The sequence below is a fragment of the Bubalus kerabau genome, chromosome 18 (genome assembly GCF_029407905.1).
Source record: "Bubalus kerabau isolate K-KA32 ecotype Philippines breed swamp buffalo chromosome 18, PCC_UOA_SB_1v2, whole genome shotgun sequence".
Classification (NCBI taxonomy): domain Eukaryota; kingdom Metazoa; phylum Chordata; class Mammalia; order Artiodactyla; family Bovidae; genus Bubalus; species Bubalus kerabau.
Window position 1 is genome coordinate 32,994,302 of NC_073641.1, and position 16,347 is coordinate 33,010,648.

General features: G+C 37.9%; 1 protein-coding gene across 5 annotated transcripts in view; it reads right to left on the reverse strand.

Annotated features, from left to right (window-relative positions):
• Nucleotides 1-2,262: 2,262 nt before the first annotated feature.
• NNT (nicotinamide nucleotide transhydrogenase) overlaps nt 2,263-16,347 on the reverse strand; it is a 93,406-nt gene continuing 79,321 nt past the window's right edge. For 4 of the 5 annotated variants that reach the window (XM_055554974.1, XM_055554975.1, XM_055554973.1 and 1 more), the window contains exons 20-22: nt 7,065-7,183; nt 5,483-5,598; nt 2,263-3,492 (exon numbers count right to left, since the gene is read on the reverse strand). In XM_055554974.1, the coding sequence (XP_055410949.1) occupies nt 3,343-3,492; nt 5,483-5,598; nt 7,065-7,183 (385 nt within the window). In that variant the 3' untranslated portion in view covers nt 2,263-3,342. Of the gene's footprint in view, nt 3,493-5,482; nt 5,599-7,064; nt 7,184-9,527; nt 10,407-16,347 lie in introns of those variants that run through there. The other variant, XM_055554978.1, reaches the window with a different exon arrangement.

Below are 16,347 nucleotides of genomic sequence, written 5' to 3' on the forward strand. Positions count from 1 at the left end.
AGCCCACTACATAAAACGTATAAGAGATAAGAGTTTAAGAACAGCAATCTTGACTGTTTTGAAATTCAAATGTTACTATTTCTGCTGCCTTAGTAAATCAACACTTTAAAAGTTTCACTTAGAAAAGTTTTTTTTTCTTTTTTTCTCTTTGTTAATTAACCTAATTCTTCTTTCCCTTGAGAAGCTAAAGAGCAACCGGGTTATGCAAGTTACCGCCACTGGAGTGAAGTTTGGAGTTTGGGTTTTTTTCTTTTTAACTATTCTGCCCCAGTACAATTTGTTGGCAAAGACTTTCAAAAACTGGCAAGAGCTATAAATTAGCTATCTGAACTATTCTCCCCTATCTACACAAAAGAGCTGTCCAACTTTCCAGTGCTAAAATGCTTTAATTCACAAGACTTATACCTTTGGGGACTAGAAAATTTGCCTCTAAGTCATATAAACATATGGGTTATAAGTTATTATACAAAGTAAGGCTTTGGGACCAGATAAATTGAACTAAACCCTAAAGCTGACTGATACATAATAACATAATATATCCCATATTTGTGTTGGATAAGAAAAGAGTAAAATCTAAAAATCAGGGTCATGACTTAAATGGACTCAGAAAGACCAAGGCCCACCTTCCAGATCCATTACCAAATACTTAACTGATATCCACTGGCTCAGAAAAACTGAAAGTCTACCGAAGAGATCAGTCCCCTCTCTTAATCTCTCTATTCCAACCATAGAAAGAAGAGTATATAAAATCATAAAAAGATTTATGTACTAGAAAACTGTTCAAAGTTAGAAAAATAGATATACAGATAGAATATATAAAAATGTATACATTTACTTATATAATATGTTTTAGCTAGATTAGTAACTTAAACACAAACTCCCAAATTGAGACAAATGTAAGAAAATTAAAGGATGGTTAATAAGACTAAAAACACAAGTCAATATTGCCACTTCACTGCTTCTTTTTTTTTTGGTAACAGATTGTAGGATATAATGGATTTTTAAAAATTATTTCTAGTTGAATATCAAAAAGACATACTGAACAATAGATCAATACAGAAAAAAATAAGTCCTATTTACCAGTTGTATGACTTATCAGAAAGGGAGGAATAGTAAAATAAGAGGAATGAAAATTATTTTGTTGATCTTAGACCTCACTGTAATAATGATCCAAGATCAATAATCTTTTAGAGTATGACTTTAAGGAATTATACATATATATATATATATATATTCAAAAATCCCTTAAACAATAAAGTAAAATAAAATCAACCAGAATATGAATTTTCAATTAACACAACTGAATGATTAGTAAGTATCAAAGAAATGAGATCATCCTAAATCTTAAAAATATAGAAAAATATTTGCTATAAATGATGGAAATAATAAATCCAAGTATAATTATTTTAGTTTAAATAGAATGAAGGAATTATCTCCCCCCCTCAAAAAAACACAGATATACCTACAACTACTTTGAGAAAAGGAAAGGGAATGAATCAAAATACTGTTTACTTTCTTCAAATAGAACTTTCTTTGTATAAATCACTCATGAAGTTACAAATGATCTGAGATCCATTAACAAATTGCATTTACCACTTAAAAATTAAAAAGAAGTCTTTCCTGATTTAAACACATGCACACACATGCAGATCTTAATCTCAGGCACAGCAAAATAGAAACTGATGATCAAACCAATACTGAGTTATAAATTCAATAAACATGAGCATTATAGTAAAAAATTTCACACCAGTTATTTCTTTTTATGATTTACAGATAGTGTTTACATGTTAATAACTGTCTCAAGAAACAATGCTGGGACTTCCCTAGTGGCTCAGTGGTAAAAATGCAGAAGACACGGGTTTGACCCCTGGTTCGGGAAGATCCCACATGCTGTGGAGTAACGAAGCCCGTGTGGTACAACTGTTGAGCCTGTGCTCTAGAGCCCAGGAGCCGCAACTACCGAGCCCATACGACATAGAAGCCTGCTGAAACCTGGGTGTCCTAGAGCCCATGGTCAACGCAGCAAGAGAAGCCACCACAGTGGGAAGGCCGCAAACGGCGACTAGACAGCAGCCACCACTCTCCACAACGAGAGGAGAGACCATGCAGCAACGAAGACCCAGCACAGCCAAAAACAAGTGAAAAGAAAGAAACTCAATGCCAAATTAACTATATAGAGAAATAGGCATTCCGAATATTCACCACACACTCAACCTATAGAGAACTTTTGGCACACTAGCAAAGACACAAAGAAAATTACACTTTTACTGCAAAAGGACAATCTTTACTGGTGCTAAAAAGGCAGAATCTGTTCTGCTGCTTAAACAAAGAGGTAGGTAGAAAAATGCCACCATTTCTCTCAAACGTTATCATTTACATAACACCTTAAAATACACAATGATTTAGGAAAAAAGTCATTCTTCCAAACAGGTAAGACAATTTAATCTCATCTATTTCATGATAGCAATTCCTTCCTCAGCTGTTAACAACAGGCAGATTTGATTTTAGCCTTTTGTCACCAGAGACAACTGCTACATTACTATGCAAACATGATGAACTCATTTTATTAGGCAAATAGTAGAATTTCATTCAAGTGCACTTAATACAGTACTACACATATAAACTGAAATTAAAAGAGATCTCCAATTGGAAATGGGGTTTAAAAAATACAGCTAATACTGATTTCAAGTTACATGTTTCATTGGTGTTCTAATGAAACATACAAAGCAAATGATTTGCTTCCAGCATCTCTGAAAGATTATCTAGTCCTTTAATGTATTAAAATAGAAGTGAGAAAATATACCCTTGAAATACAGACTTTAAAGTACAGTTTGAAAAACTGAAACCAATTTGATACGCTTAATTCAGATTATGGTTAAATGGTTAAGACGACAGCTCAAGAGTTGATAAAAGTTTCAAATTAGTCACATTTGGTGAAAAAAACATAAATTCAGGTGGCTGTAATGTTTACACTGTGTCAGATTTTTTCAAATCCATGTATAATGTAAGTCCCAAAAATCATAGACTTAATTTCTTAAAACATTGCTGACTATTGAGGAAAATCCAAATGGATTATACCTAAAATGAGACTGTTTTTTCTCCTTTTGTAAAATACTTTTAGAATTCATAACAAAAAAATATGCACAGAAAGACATTTAGAATTATCAATCCTTTTTTAAAATCGATGGATCGCAGCTCTTGAAAATTTTCCCTTTATTGGCTTTGTTTCTTCAGAGTCTTCCTTTTCTTCCAAGAGTTTTGCTACAGATGTATATCAGCTGTATACGTTAATAATTTATTTGCCTGTTCCCGCAAGTGAAGAGGTGGTTTGATCTTTATATTTTACTTCTGGTAGGATTCTCTAACTTTCGCCTGCAGAGCATCACACGTCTTCTTGGCATCGCCTAGAAGCATGGCTGTGTTAGGTTTGTAGAAGATTGGATTGTCCACTGCAGCATAGCCAACACCTAGGGACCTCTTCATAACAATGACCTAAGAACCAAAGATTAGGTGAGAGAGTACATTTAACAGACCTGGCCAGGACATGTCAGACACAAACTTTGTCCTGCCCTAACTTTGAACAAAGCATGTACCACTACTGATTCTTTACTACAAAGACTTTTAAAATACACAAGGAGTATTTTTAAATGCATTTTTACTTTGTATTAACTTGAATTCTTCAAATATGCCCATACTCTTACTTCCACTAGAGAAAAGGTCCTGTTAAAAACAGTGTATCTCTTGAGTGATAAGTGATTTTTCCCCCCAGTGTTTTTGTCTATAAAGACAATGTATAACATTTTCCAAGAAAAATAATAATAATAATAATAACCATCTTTCTCTGAATGGGCTAAAGACAACAAATTTAGTGCATAAATTTCTACTACCAATCCTAAGATAAAAGTAGTTGAGTGGGAAAATGGTATGATTCTTAGCCCATTGATTTAAAATAAAGAATACTGGACAAGAAAGATGTAAGACAAGAGCCCAAAGAGTAATCCAGTGTGCCCCAGAACAGAGCTAATGACTAATAGAATGCTTCCACAAAGAAAAATGAAGAGGTAAGTCTTTCTCTAACACTGATGTGTTCTAGACATTTACAATTACACAGATTGTAGATGTTGCTATCCTGTTGAATATCAAGTTAATTCTTCAAAAAGCCTTTCTACGTTCTTCTAGGACACAGAGTCTATTCAAAAATGGAAGCAGAGCAAATGTATTCATGTCCCCTATACCATTAATACAGTAAGGTACTGTGCAAACTCTCAAATACTGATGATTGATGCAGTAATTGTTTAAATACATATGAACAAGTGCATGTCCCATGTACTCACCCACCACAGACACTATGTTTAAAATTCCACATTTTTACAATAAAGAGAGACAAATTAAAGGGAAATATATATGTTATAATGATTCTTAAAATCCAGATATGAGTTGAGAGTGGTGAAAAGAGTTGCCCACAGTTGGGACAGAGCAAAATCATAAGGGCTAGATTTCCCTACAATCTAGCAGTTAGCCTTTTCAGAAGTAATGTGCTATGAGCAGGGCTTGCTTCCGTATGCCATTGTACTGTCTGGATTTCTAAATCACCTTTCTTCTGGACACTCCATAATGTACAAGTGAAGTGAAAGTCACTCAGTCGTGTCCGACTCTTTGTAACCCCATGGACTATACAGCCCATGGAATTCTCCAGGCCAGAATTCTGGAGTGGGTAGCCTTTCCCTTCTCCTGGGGATATTCCCAACCCAGGGATCAAACCCAGGTCTCTCACATTACAGGCAGATTCTTTACCAGCTAACTGACAAGGGAAGCCCAACACTTTCAAAAAAATTAAATGAAAAAATGTGCTCATCTTCATATGTGAAGGTGATGATATTAACTCACTGTCCCAGAGGGAAGCCATCTGCTTCACTGGACTCGGCCTGGAATTCAGCCAGCCTCATCCCCAAAGCTCACAGGTCCTTTTTCAGTTGTGGTTACAGATTGCATTAATCCACCCAGATAATCTCCTCTAGTTCTAATTGCGGAGAAGGCAATGGTACCCCACTCCAGTACTCTTGCCTGGAAAATCCCATGGATGGAGGAGCCTGGTGGGCTGCCATCTATGGGGTCGCACAGAGTCGGACACAACTGAGCGACTTCACTTTTACTTTTTGCTTTCATGCATTGGAGAAGGAAATGGCAACCCACTTCAGTGGGTTGGGGTCGCACAGAGTCGGATATGACTGAAGTGACTTAGCAGCAGCAGCAGCAGCAGCAGTTCTAATTGAGGATGCCTTCAGGGCATTCACTCAGTTTCTCTGGTGACCACAGAACAGACAGAAGCTGTATCTAGAGAGTTGGACCCTAAATCTCCTCTTAACTCCTGAGCCTCCTAAAAGGCATCATCATTTCTCATCAAATAACCAACGAAAAGTTCTGTGTACATATCTTAAGAGACCTTTAATTCTTAGAATGAAATGCAAGTCTGAAACTTTACCTGCTTTGATTTCCAGACTTCAAGGACTGGCATGCCTGCAATGATGGAGTTGGGGTCTTCTTGAGCCGCTGAATTAACAGTGTCATTAGCTCCAATTACAAGAACCAAATCAGTGTCTACAAAAGAAAATAAAAATATCACATTGGTCACTTGAGGCAAATGATGGTGATCTTACTTTTTAAAAACAATATAATAGTTGTTATAATAAGCTAATAGTTATAGGACGAACACTTGTGCCAGGCACTGTACAAAGAGCTTTATCAGAGAGGTTCAGTAACTTAGCCAGCATCACACAGCTTAAAAGCAATAGGTCCTGAATCTGAACCTGAGCACCCTGACTGCAGCTTGTATTATTATGCTTTCCCTCCCCTCCATGCATCTACCCAATCTGACTTTTGCTGTTGCTTTTGTTCAGTTGCTAAGTTGTGCCTGACTCTGCGACCTCACAGACTGTAGCCAGCCAGGCTCCTCTGTCCATGGGTTTTCCAGGCAAGAATACTGGAGCCAGATGCCACGTCCTTCTCCAGGGCATCTTCCTAACACGGGAATCGAACCTGCATCTCCTGCATTGCAGTTGGACTCTTTACCACTGAGCCACCAGGAAAGCCCAATCTGACTTTACAGCTATTATCTCAAAATGATCTTGCCAGTAACATTAAAGATATGCATTCCATTTTCAACTTTCAAAATGACCACTTAATATGCAATCTGACATCTAAAAGAACATGGTCTGAGAGTCTGTACTATATTAAAGCTGTGTCCATAACTCCTGGAACTGCCAAGTTTCACACATAATTTAGCAACAGTGAAATCTAAAACGGGGACATAAAATTAAAATGGCCTAAATTCCCTCTTTAAGGACCGCAATTTAAATTACCTTAGAACTTTGCCAAAAATGCCATGTGAATCTAGACATACACACAATTTCATTATTTTTCTCTAATAAACAGTATTTTTTTAGGTTTACAGTGGATACTTGCCAGAGGGAACTGGTTTAATTTTAACAAACATGATTTTGGGTCAAATGTCATTAGCATTCAACATCTAGCCAGTGAAAGCCACCAAGTCCAGCCCCTTATTTGTGAAGTCCCAGTACTTCAAAGAAAACAGGAAAGTACTGACTGACCATGAATTGGTGCACCTGAAACCACTAAAATCTCAAGACACTGGCAAGAATCAGATACTAAGTCATCGATGGAAATGATTTTATAAATGAGAAGCCTGAAGTTGAGCACCAACTTCAAGGGCACGAGCAAACCAGAGTCATGACCTGGATTCCAAAACCAGCTCTGTTCCTAAAGCCTCTGCAAGGCACTCCACTCCACCGCACTGTCCCCCAAGACTTCCACCCTCCTTCAGATCTCCTTGCAATGAGATGACTACTCATGGTGCTCCCAGATCCTGTTTCACTATTTTTCAGTATCATCTTTCGTTGACTTAATTTCAACTGCTTACTTAATAGGAGCAGGTTACTCTTCCTCTGGGAGCAGGTCTGCAGTAATCCCACAATTTATGTCCTCAGACTGGCATTGCTCTATTCATATTAAGAACACTTGAATTTCACCAGTACCCCATCACTTACCTGGGAAATCATGATTGATCTCATCCATTTCCAACACAATATCATATGGCACCCCAGCCTCAGCCAGCAGCACATTAAGCTGACCAGGCATCCGGCCTGCAACTGGGTGAATTCCAAACCTAGACAGGAAACAAATGAACAGCTGGCCTTACTTAATGGGCCAAAATGTACCGGGACCCCAGGATCACCTCCAGACCTGCACACTCTGTTCTTGGCACCTCTGCTTCTCCTGGTACTATCTGATCTCTGCAAGAAGGAATAGAATCAGTCCAGATATACCATTAATCTACAAATAGTAAGGTTGGAGATTCAAGATCTCAGTATATACAAACTATAACTGCTCTCAAGAAAACAAGTGTGGCTTTAGAACCTGACTCTTCCATATATGTTTTAAGTCCAATGAACTCCCAACAACATTAATAAATAATACCACCTTACATTTAATAAGTATTATGTTCTCTCATGATACTTTCTGATATTTTTTTAATCTTTCTGAAGTCAGCCTGGAATTAAACATTTGCCATGAAAAACACTGTCATGCACATAAGTTAAAGGCCTACTTTCACAGAGAAAGTTATCCAACTATGTTATCCAAATTTTCTATGAGAATGAACAGCTTTACAGTGGAAAAAAATTAACTTCATTTAAGAGAAATTAACATTCATGTTTTTATATTGTGATACAATTTATAAATTTCTTATACATTATTTCATTCTATCCCTAAATCATCTTTAATAATCTCCATCAAAAATTAGAATTCAGAGCACCTGATTCAAATTTAGAACTTAAATAAACTGAGCTATAGAGCTACATTCCTATATCTAAAAAAAGAGCGAAAGAGCAAGAATGCAAATAACAAGGGTTGCTTGCATATATTTTGGCATAATGGCTAATGCCGACTCTTCAAGATGTGCCATGCAACCTGACAACTTTTTTAGTAAACGGGTAACTGGAGATTCAAATTCAGGTCTCCTTCAAAAGTCTGTACTTTTCACTACTATACAACAGTCAGTATGGTCAGGCAATTTAAGAGGTATTTTTGTTATCAGCTCAAGATAACCAGCTATATGATGTTTGGTAAGTTACTAATCAGCTCTCTCAATGTTCCCATAGAGCACTAACCAGCTGTTATTATAAGCCCACCTCATGCCAAGGGTTATATAAAACCCTGCAGAAAAGGTTTGAGAAATACCTATTTATCTCTGCTTAAATGGGTGAAATAAGGAATTCTAAGAATCCAAATTACAGTATTCTCTGAGAAAAACTGAGAACACAGGAAGTTTCAAATAATAATATTTTTTTAATTTTTTAAATGTTTGCATGGACATAGGAGGCAAAAAAAATGTTTCCGTACAGAAAGTACCTACAATAGTGCAAAACATTTACCAGCACCTCCACATGCTGGGAAGTAGGTCCTGAAAACCTACTAGGGGTGGGAGGTAGAATGAACTGTGTAGAATGGACTATTAATAGTCTAAGACTCGAGAAAAAAGGTCAGCAGCCGGTAACTTTGGGAACAACCAAACTGTGTTGAAGCCGCTTTGGGACTTTGGAACTTTGTATGGTGGCATGCACAACTCTTCAGCTGTAATTGTTTCTGTCACAGGAATGAACAGATTGGAAATTCTCTCCACTCCACTCCGGGCTTACTCCCTTGGGGGAAATGAGCCACTCTGGGTTCCCTGAGTGCCAGCTCTGCATCTGCTCTCAATCTACATGGAAGCCTCTCTCTGGGAGTACAAGTGCAATCTTCGAGCTATACTTTGACCTTCTGTTTGTGGGACAATGTTTTATTATTTGTATGTATGTGTGATGGTACTTACTTTGACTGGCTGAACTATATTAAATTGACTTAAAGATAAGTGCTTATAAATTAAATCTAAATATATAGAAAAAATAATCCAAGACTTGTGTTTTTTTTAATGTTTACTGGAGTATAGTTGATTTACAATCTGTGTTAGCAAAGTGAATCAGTTATACATATATTCATCTTTTTCAGATTCTTTTCCCATATTGACCATCACAGAGTATTCAGTAGAATTCCCTATAATATAAAGTAAGCCCTTATTAGTTATCTGTTTTATATGATAATATTTTCTATACAGTAGTGTACATATTGAAGACTCTGTTAAAAGGCATTTATCATCTCTTTCCTCAGTGAGTTGTTTACTTTTATTTTAGTGAGAATAAAATGAAGGCAGTCAGTCTACTCCAGACTGTGGTCACCCAACCTCACCATCTCATAAAGCTTAAATTCTTTAACCACAAATTCTATCATTTTTGGAAATGTAAATGTTTAATACTTGAGTAAAATTTTTAAATGTTCTCTTAAAAACAAGATTGTTAAGACTGTTCTTCTTCTTTTTTTTTTTTTTTTTGGCTAGACACTGCTATCCTAGTATCACTGTCTGTTTCAAATGAGAGTTTTTAATCACCCCGAAAACAAAAGAAATGAGGCAAAATACTGACAGTTCATGTTCACATTTTTCATGTAGTAATACAAATTATATTCGGCACTTCCAAAATATCACACAGACTCTGGGATTGAGACGTCTACTCTAAAATTTTAATGTTTTCACAACGGCAGTAGGACAAGACATTTGAAAAGAATTTCTCCAGGCACCATAGTATATGTTCATTAAATGGGAGTTATATTACAAACCCTCAAATCTGAAGATAAATGTCACTTTACTCTAACAATAATATTCTAAGCATTAATATAAAAAATGGGAGAAAATGTAGTATATTGAAATAACCAAAATATACTCCTAAGCCTTCTGATTACATGAATGTAGGAAAAGCAAAGACATATGAATGAAGTTTCAGAGGTGACTGATTTTGTAAACAAGCATCACAGTCTTCAATTCAGGACTTCTAAACCTTTCTTCAATGATGGGAAGGGATGCATAATCCCTTAGGTTCACAAGTAATAACAGAAGCAGAAAGAAAAAAAGATAATAACAGACTCAGAAAAGGTAAAGCTCACTTATATGGAATAAAGAATTTAAATTTCATAAAAGAGGAAAGATTCAATTTGTTTAATCCTCACAGAAACTGAGAAAGAAGGCAGAACACAAAGCAAAATAAACACACATACGAGAGGGACACGGATGTGTCATGCATGACATTAAGGTGCATAAAAAGAAGAAGTAATTTGAACATCAAAATAAATAAGGTTAGTAATGGACTATAACCCTCTGGGGGAAAAAGCAATTCAGGAGTCAAGACTGATAACAGGGATCTCCCTGGTGGTCCAGTGGTCAAGACTCTGCACTTCCACTGCAGAGGGCACGGGGTCAATCGCTGGTTGGGAACCAAGATCCTACATGCCTCTCGGCATGGCTAAAAAAATCATAAAATAAAGCTATTAGAAACTTATTTTTTAAAAAAGACTGATAACAGATTAGGTCAATAATGAAAGAAAGAAACGGAAGGAGGGAATACTCTCCCCTATAATGGCTTAAAGCTCAACATTCAGAAAACTAAGATCATGGCATCTGGTCCCATTACTTCATGGCAAATAGATGGGGAAACAGTGGAAACAGTGGCAGACTTTATTTTTGGGGGCTCCAAAATCACTGCAGATGGTGACTGCAGCCATGAAATTAAAAGACACTTACTCCTTGGAAGGAAAGTTATGACCAACCTAGATAGCATATTCAAAAGCAGAGACATTACTTTGCCAACAAAGGTCCGTCTAGTCCAGGCTATGGTTTTTCCAGTGGTCATGTATGGATATGAGAGTTGGACTGTGAAGAAAGCTGAGCACCGAAGAATTGATGCTTTTGAACTGTAGTGGTAGAGAAGACTCTTGCAAGTCCCTTGGACTGCAAGGAGATCCAACCAGTCCATCCTAAAGGAGATCAGTCCTGGGTGTTCATTAGAAGGACTGATGTTGAAGCTGAAACGCCAATACTTTGGCCACCTCCTGCGAAGAGCTGACTCATTGGAAAAGACCCTGATGCTGGGAGGGATTGGGGGCAGAAGGAGAAGGGGACGACAGAGGATGAGATGGCTTGATGGCATCACTGACTCGATGGACATGAGTTTGAGTGAACTCCGGGAGTTGGTGATGGACAGGGAGGCCTGGTGTGCTGTGATTCATGGAGACGCAAAGAGTTGGAGATGACTGAGCGACTGAACTGAACTGATAATGGTAGAATACCAACTGATAAATATAGTGAGTTATAAAACCACCATTTTGCATCAAGACTGGTTCAGATAAAAAATCATCAGCACACACTCAATCTAAGGAGTAAAGCTTGAATGAGAAACAGGATTTTGCTAGGTCTTAAAGAGAGCTCAACAGAAAAAAAAATCAATAAAGACTTTCAGCATGTTCTCTGAGAGCTACTTCATTGAAATTGATCAGTAATAACTAGTTCTTAGACACAGAACACCTGGATACTCTGCTGAATGGGCATGTGGTTAAGTGTGCACAGTCCATATTTCTCTTTCTCCCCAGCTAACAGTTCCTTATAATAGCTAAAAAATATATATATTACCAAGATTATAAAACCAAATCTCAGCCAAGAAGAACTTAAATTGAAATTATAGCTTATTATGATTTTAATGCAGTTTGATATGCACAGATACTGACAGAATATTGCAACTTGATGTTCTTCTAAATATCATATAAAAGTGAAAGTCGCTCAGTCGTGTCCGACTCTTTATGACCCCACGGACTATATATAATCCATGGAATTCTCCAGGCTGGAATACTGGAGTGGGTAGCCATTTCCATCTCCAGGAAATCTTCCCAACCCAGGGATCAAACCCAGGTCTCCTGCATAGCAGATGGATTCTTTACCAAGAGCCACCAGGGAAGCCCAAGAATACTGGAATGGGTAGCCTATCCCTTCCCTAGGGGATCTTCCTGACCCAGGAGTCAAACAGGGGTCTCCTGCATTGCAGGCGGATCCTTTACCAGCTGAGCTACCAGGGAAGCCCAAACAGCATGTGGAAGAACTAAAAGCACAAAGAATGTGCCCACCAAGGCAGATATTCTGTAATTAAATTTGGGGACCCTAACGTCATTATTTTTGAATAATGATAGAACAAAATAATTTCCAAAAGAACACATCCTAAACTCAAAAATTTTAGTTTGGAAAGGTCATTTCACTTCATAGAGTTCCTTAGTAATACAGCTGATATATCAAATTATATTGTTAATCAGCTGACTTTTATTCAAAGGCAATGCCAATTTGTATTTCAACTGTGGTGATTTCAAGTCAACATTCAAAATTAATGCAGGATTGTTTTCAAGTATCAGTAAAAGGTACTCTATCTTCCACCACTGACTAGATTCCATAATATAACTAAATAACTAGATTTAGTTAGGGAGTTGCAGCTTAAAAGGATCACAGGGCACTTGGATAAGGTTCAAGAGAAACATAAAATACCTAACAACTTAGAAAATAACCCACACTAAGTGAAAAAGATCAACTGGCTAGAAAGAAAAGCAAAACTGATTTTCAAACAGACCAAATAAAACAGAAGTTGACCAAATATTCCCCATTTTCATTTAACAGAAAGAAAGAAAGTGGTCTTCAAATGCAAAAGAAAGAACTGGAATTAAATTTTTAAAAAAATACTTTCTGTCAAAAACTTAGGATGTGAAAGTCGCTCAGTAGTATCTGACGCTTTGTGACTTCATGGACTGTCCATGGAATTCTCTAGGCCAGAATACTGGAGTGGGTAGCCTTTCCCTTCTCCAGAGGATCTTCCCAACCCAGGGATCAAACCCAGGTCTCCTGCATTGCAGGTGGATTGTTTACCAGCTAAGCCACAAGAGAACAAACTCCCTAGTTAGGAGAAGTTTCAGGCCTCTTTTCTGTGGATCAGGAAGAGACGGTTTCATTCATCTGAGCTGATGTTCAAACCACCAATTTAGTACAAAATTGATTCAAAAGGATTTCACAAATAAATGCTAAGGATGGTTGGCCCGCAGTGGACACAGTCAAGGCAGTTATGGCAGCTGAGACAGCTCTTTATTTAATGGCGGGTGTTTGGTGGGGGAGGCGGGGGGCGGTGTCAAAACCACTAGGAAGAGAGAACAGCAGCTTTGGTAAAACTTAGGATTCCCAGAACAACTGCAAGACACTGCTCTACCTACATCCTATGCCACTGCTAAGTCACTTCAGTCGTGTCCAACTCTGTGCGACCCCATAGACGGCAGCCCACAAGGCTCCCCCGTTCCTGGGATTCTCCAGGCAAGAACACTGGAGTGGGTTGCCATTTCCTTCTCCAATGCATGAAAGTGAAAAATGAAAGTGAAGTTGCTCAGTCATGTCGGACCCTCAGCGACCCCAGGGACTGCAGCCTTCCAGGCTCCTCCATCCATGGGATTTTCCAGGCAAGAGTACTGGAGTGGGGTGCCATTGCCTTCTCCGTCCTATGCCACTAACTGTAATGAATTTGTGCTCTTTTGAGATCCTCATGGCAAATTTTGGACACCAAAAATTTCTCCTAATCTCACAATCCTTCTGAGCATCAACAAGTGCTTCCTGTTGCACCCCAGTCTGTTCCTCTCCCAAAACCTGATTGGTGAGGCTTGTACTTAGTCATGTCCAACTCTTTGTGACCCCATGGACTGCAGCTCGCCAGGATCCTCTGTCCATGGAGATTCTCCAGGTAAGAATACTGGAGTGGGTAGCTGTGCCCTCCTCCAGGGAATCTTCCCAACTCGGGTCTCCTGCATTGCAGGTGGATTCTTTACCATCTGAGCCACCAGGGAAGCCTAAGAATACTGGAGTGGGTAGCCTATTCCTTCTCCAGGGGAACTTCCCAACTCAGGAATCAAACTGAGGTCTCCTGCATTGCAGGCAGATTCTTTACCAGCTGAGCTATCAGGGAAGCCCAGGTAAGGCTCAAGAAAGACTCAGTCACTGTGCTATAGGACATATAAGGTCTGTATTAGTGTCCTATTAGTGATATAACAAATTACCACAAATTTAGTAGCTTAAAACAATATGCATCGATTACAGAGGCCTGACATCCAAAATCAGCACCCATGTGCTAAAACCAAGGTGTCAGCAGGACTGTATATCTCTTAGAACCTTGAGGAGAAAATTCACTCATCCCTTGCCTTTTTCCCGGCTTCTGGAGGCTGCCCCCTTTCCCTGGCTTGAGGCTGCATCACTGTCTTCTACTTCCACTGTCACATTCCCTCTTCTGACACTGACCCTCTTCCTCTCTTTCGTAAGGACCCTAGTGATTACATGGACACAAACAAATAATTCAGAATCATCTCTCCATCTCAAAATCATCACTGAATCTACAAAGCTCCTTTTGCCATATAAGGTAATATATTCACAAGTGTGGGGTATTCAGAGGTGGGTTTCTTTGGGGGTCATTAATCAGCTTACCCAAACTCCCTTTCCAGTCCTAAAATTCCATGAACCAGGGATTCCATTTTAGCTGAATAAGTCAATATACACTTTGTGATTTACTTTTGTATTTTGTGATTTGCTTCTGCATCCCTCCCTGATTCCAGTGATTTTGTAAAATTTTACTGCCTTTGCTTATCTTTAATCCATCTGGCTATCATCTTCATGTTTTAACTGAGGTGTCTTGGACCAAATTAGAAGTTAAAGACCTCCAAATGTATTTGTTATTATTGTATTATTTGATTATCTGCAGACTGCATAAAGACAACGTTTCTGCTGAGCTAGTTGTGAGGGGTAAATAGCTAACCAGCATGTTATGCTGAATATCCCAAAGGACAGCTCACTTTATATCTGTTTGTCTAACAATTTATTATACTAAATTTTAAGACTCTAAAGTTGGAGAGAAACACACGAAGGCTATTACAAGAGAATGCCAATGTTTTGAGAGAAATGACAGAACACACTAAATTTGTAGGAATATATATGAGCACGTTGATGAGTCAATGTGAATTTATAATAATTCTGGCCTATGCAACTGGCTAATCTTCAAAGTATGGATTAAAGCTAATTATATCAGACATTGGTTGCCCATGACCAGCAATTTCCAGGAACTGATGGCTAAAGTTCATCAATGTTCCATCATCACATGAAGAATATCCAGAATTCAGAAATGCAAAGCCTAGCAGCCTTTTGGTTCTCCCCTTTAAACCGCAAAAATTATCTTGATTGTATACTTGCTTATTAACAAAACAGGATCAGTTGTCCCTGTCCACAACCTAACTTTACAGAAGAGGAATAACTACTAAAATGAGATCACAGGAAAATCGTCCAGGCTCCCAGAACTCACTCTTGACGCTCCTCCTCCTTACAAAGCACTGTATTATGGGAACTGGCTGATGACTGTGCTTTCCACACTGGCAGCAACTTGAGAACAGGGACTGTGTCCTATTTACCAGTTCCCAAAGTGCCTGGCACTCTAGTACAGCAACTCAAATAAAGAGAGGGAAGTAAGGACAGGAGGGATGTAGGGAGGGGAGGAAAGGGTTTTAAGGAACATAGCGTGCCCAATAAAGTGCACTGATTCAATAAAGTGCAAACTTGCTATATCTCCTTTGAAAAAAACATTTCAGAGAAGTAGTAAAGAGTAGCAGCTAAGAGCTCTAGGGTGCCACTGCCTGGGTTCAAAACATTCAGACAATTTACTTCTGTGTGCGTCCCTTCTCCTGTGTACTATAGGAGTGAAGATAAAGCCTTTTCAGAGGATTACTGTGACATTTAAGGGAGATAATTCATGTAAAGAGCATTTTATACAAAGTACTTTAGACCAATGCCTGGCGCACATAAGTCCTTAATGAATGTAACCTGCAATTATAATACCACATTGAAACATATTTTTGTGATATAAATACTCATCTGTATTGTTCAAATAAATGCACATTTTTAATGATCATTTACATAAAAAGAAAGGGATATTTTCACATTAAAACAAATGTTGATTTGCCAGCATTTTTTAAACTGGTTTTCTAATTTTTACCTTGAAATCCCAATAAATATCAATATGGTCCAATAAAAGCCAGAAATTCTTTGTACTTGCAATTACATGCAAAAGCTTGAGAAATTATATAATCAATATAGACTGAGATCAATAATTGTGACCACTGAACTCGTTGATCACTTGGTCTTAGCTAATATTCAAATTATTATAATAGTGTCAAATTTCAAAAGGCCACATTTAATTCTTCTATAGATACTATTAAGGCAAAAAAGTACTGTTTCCTTAACTGAAAGATACAACAAATGTCATTGACAAGTCAAGGTAATCTTCTCAATTATCTTGAAGATAATTTAAGAAAAAGTTAAACACTTTTTGCTATTTTCCTCTCTCAAGCATAAAA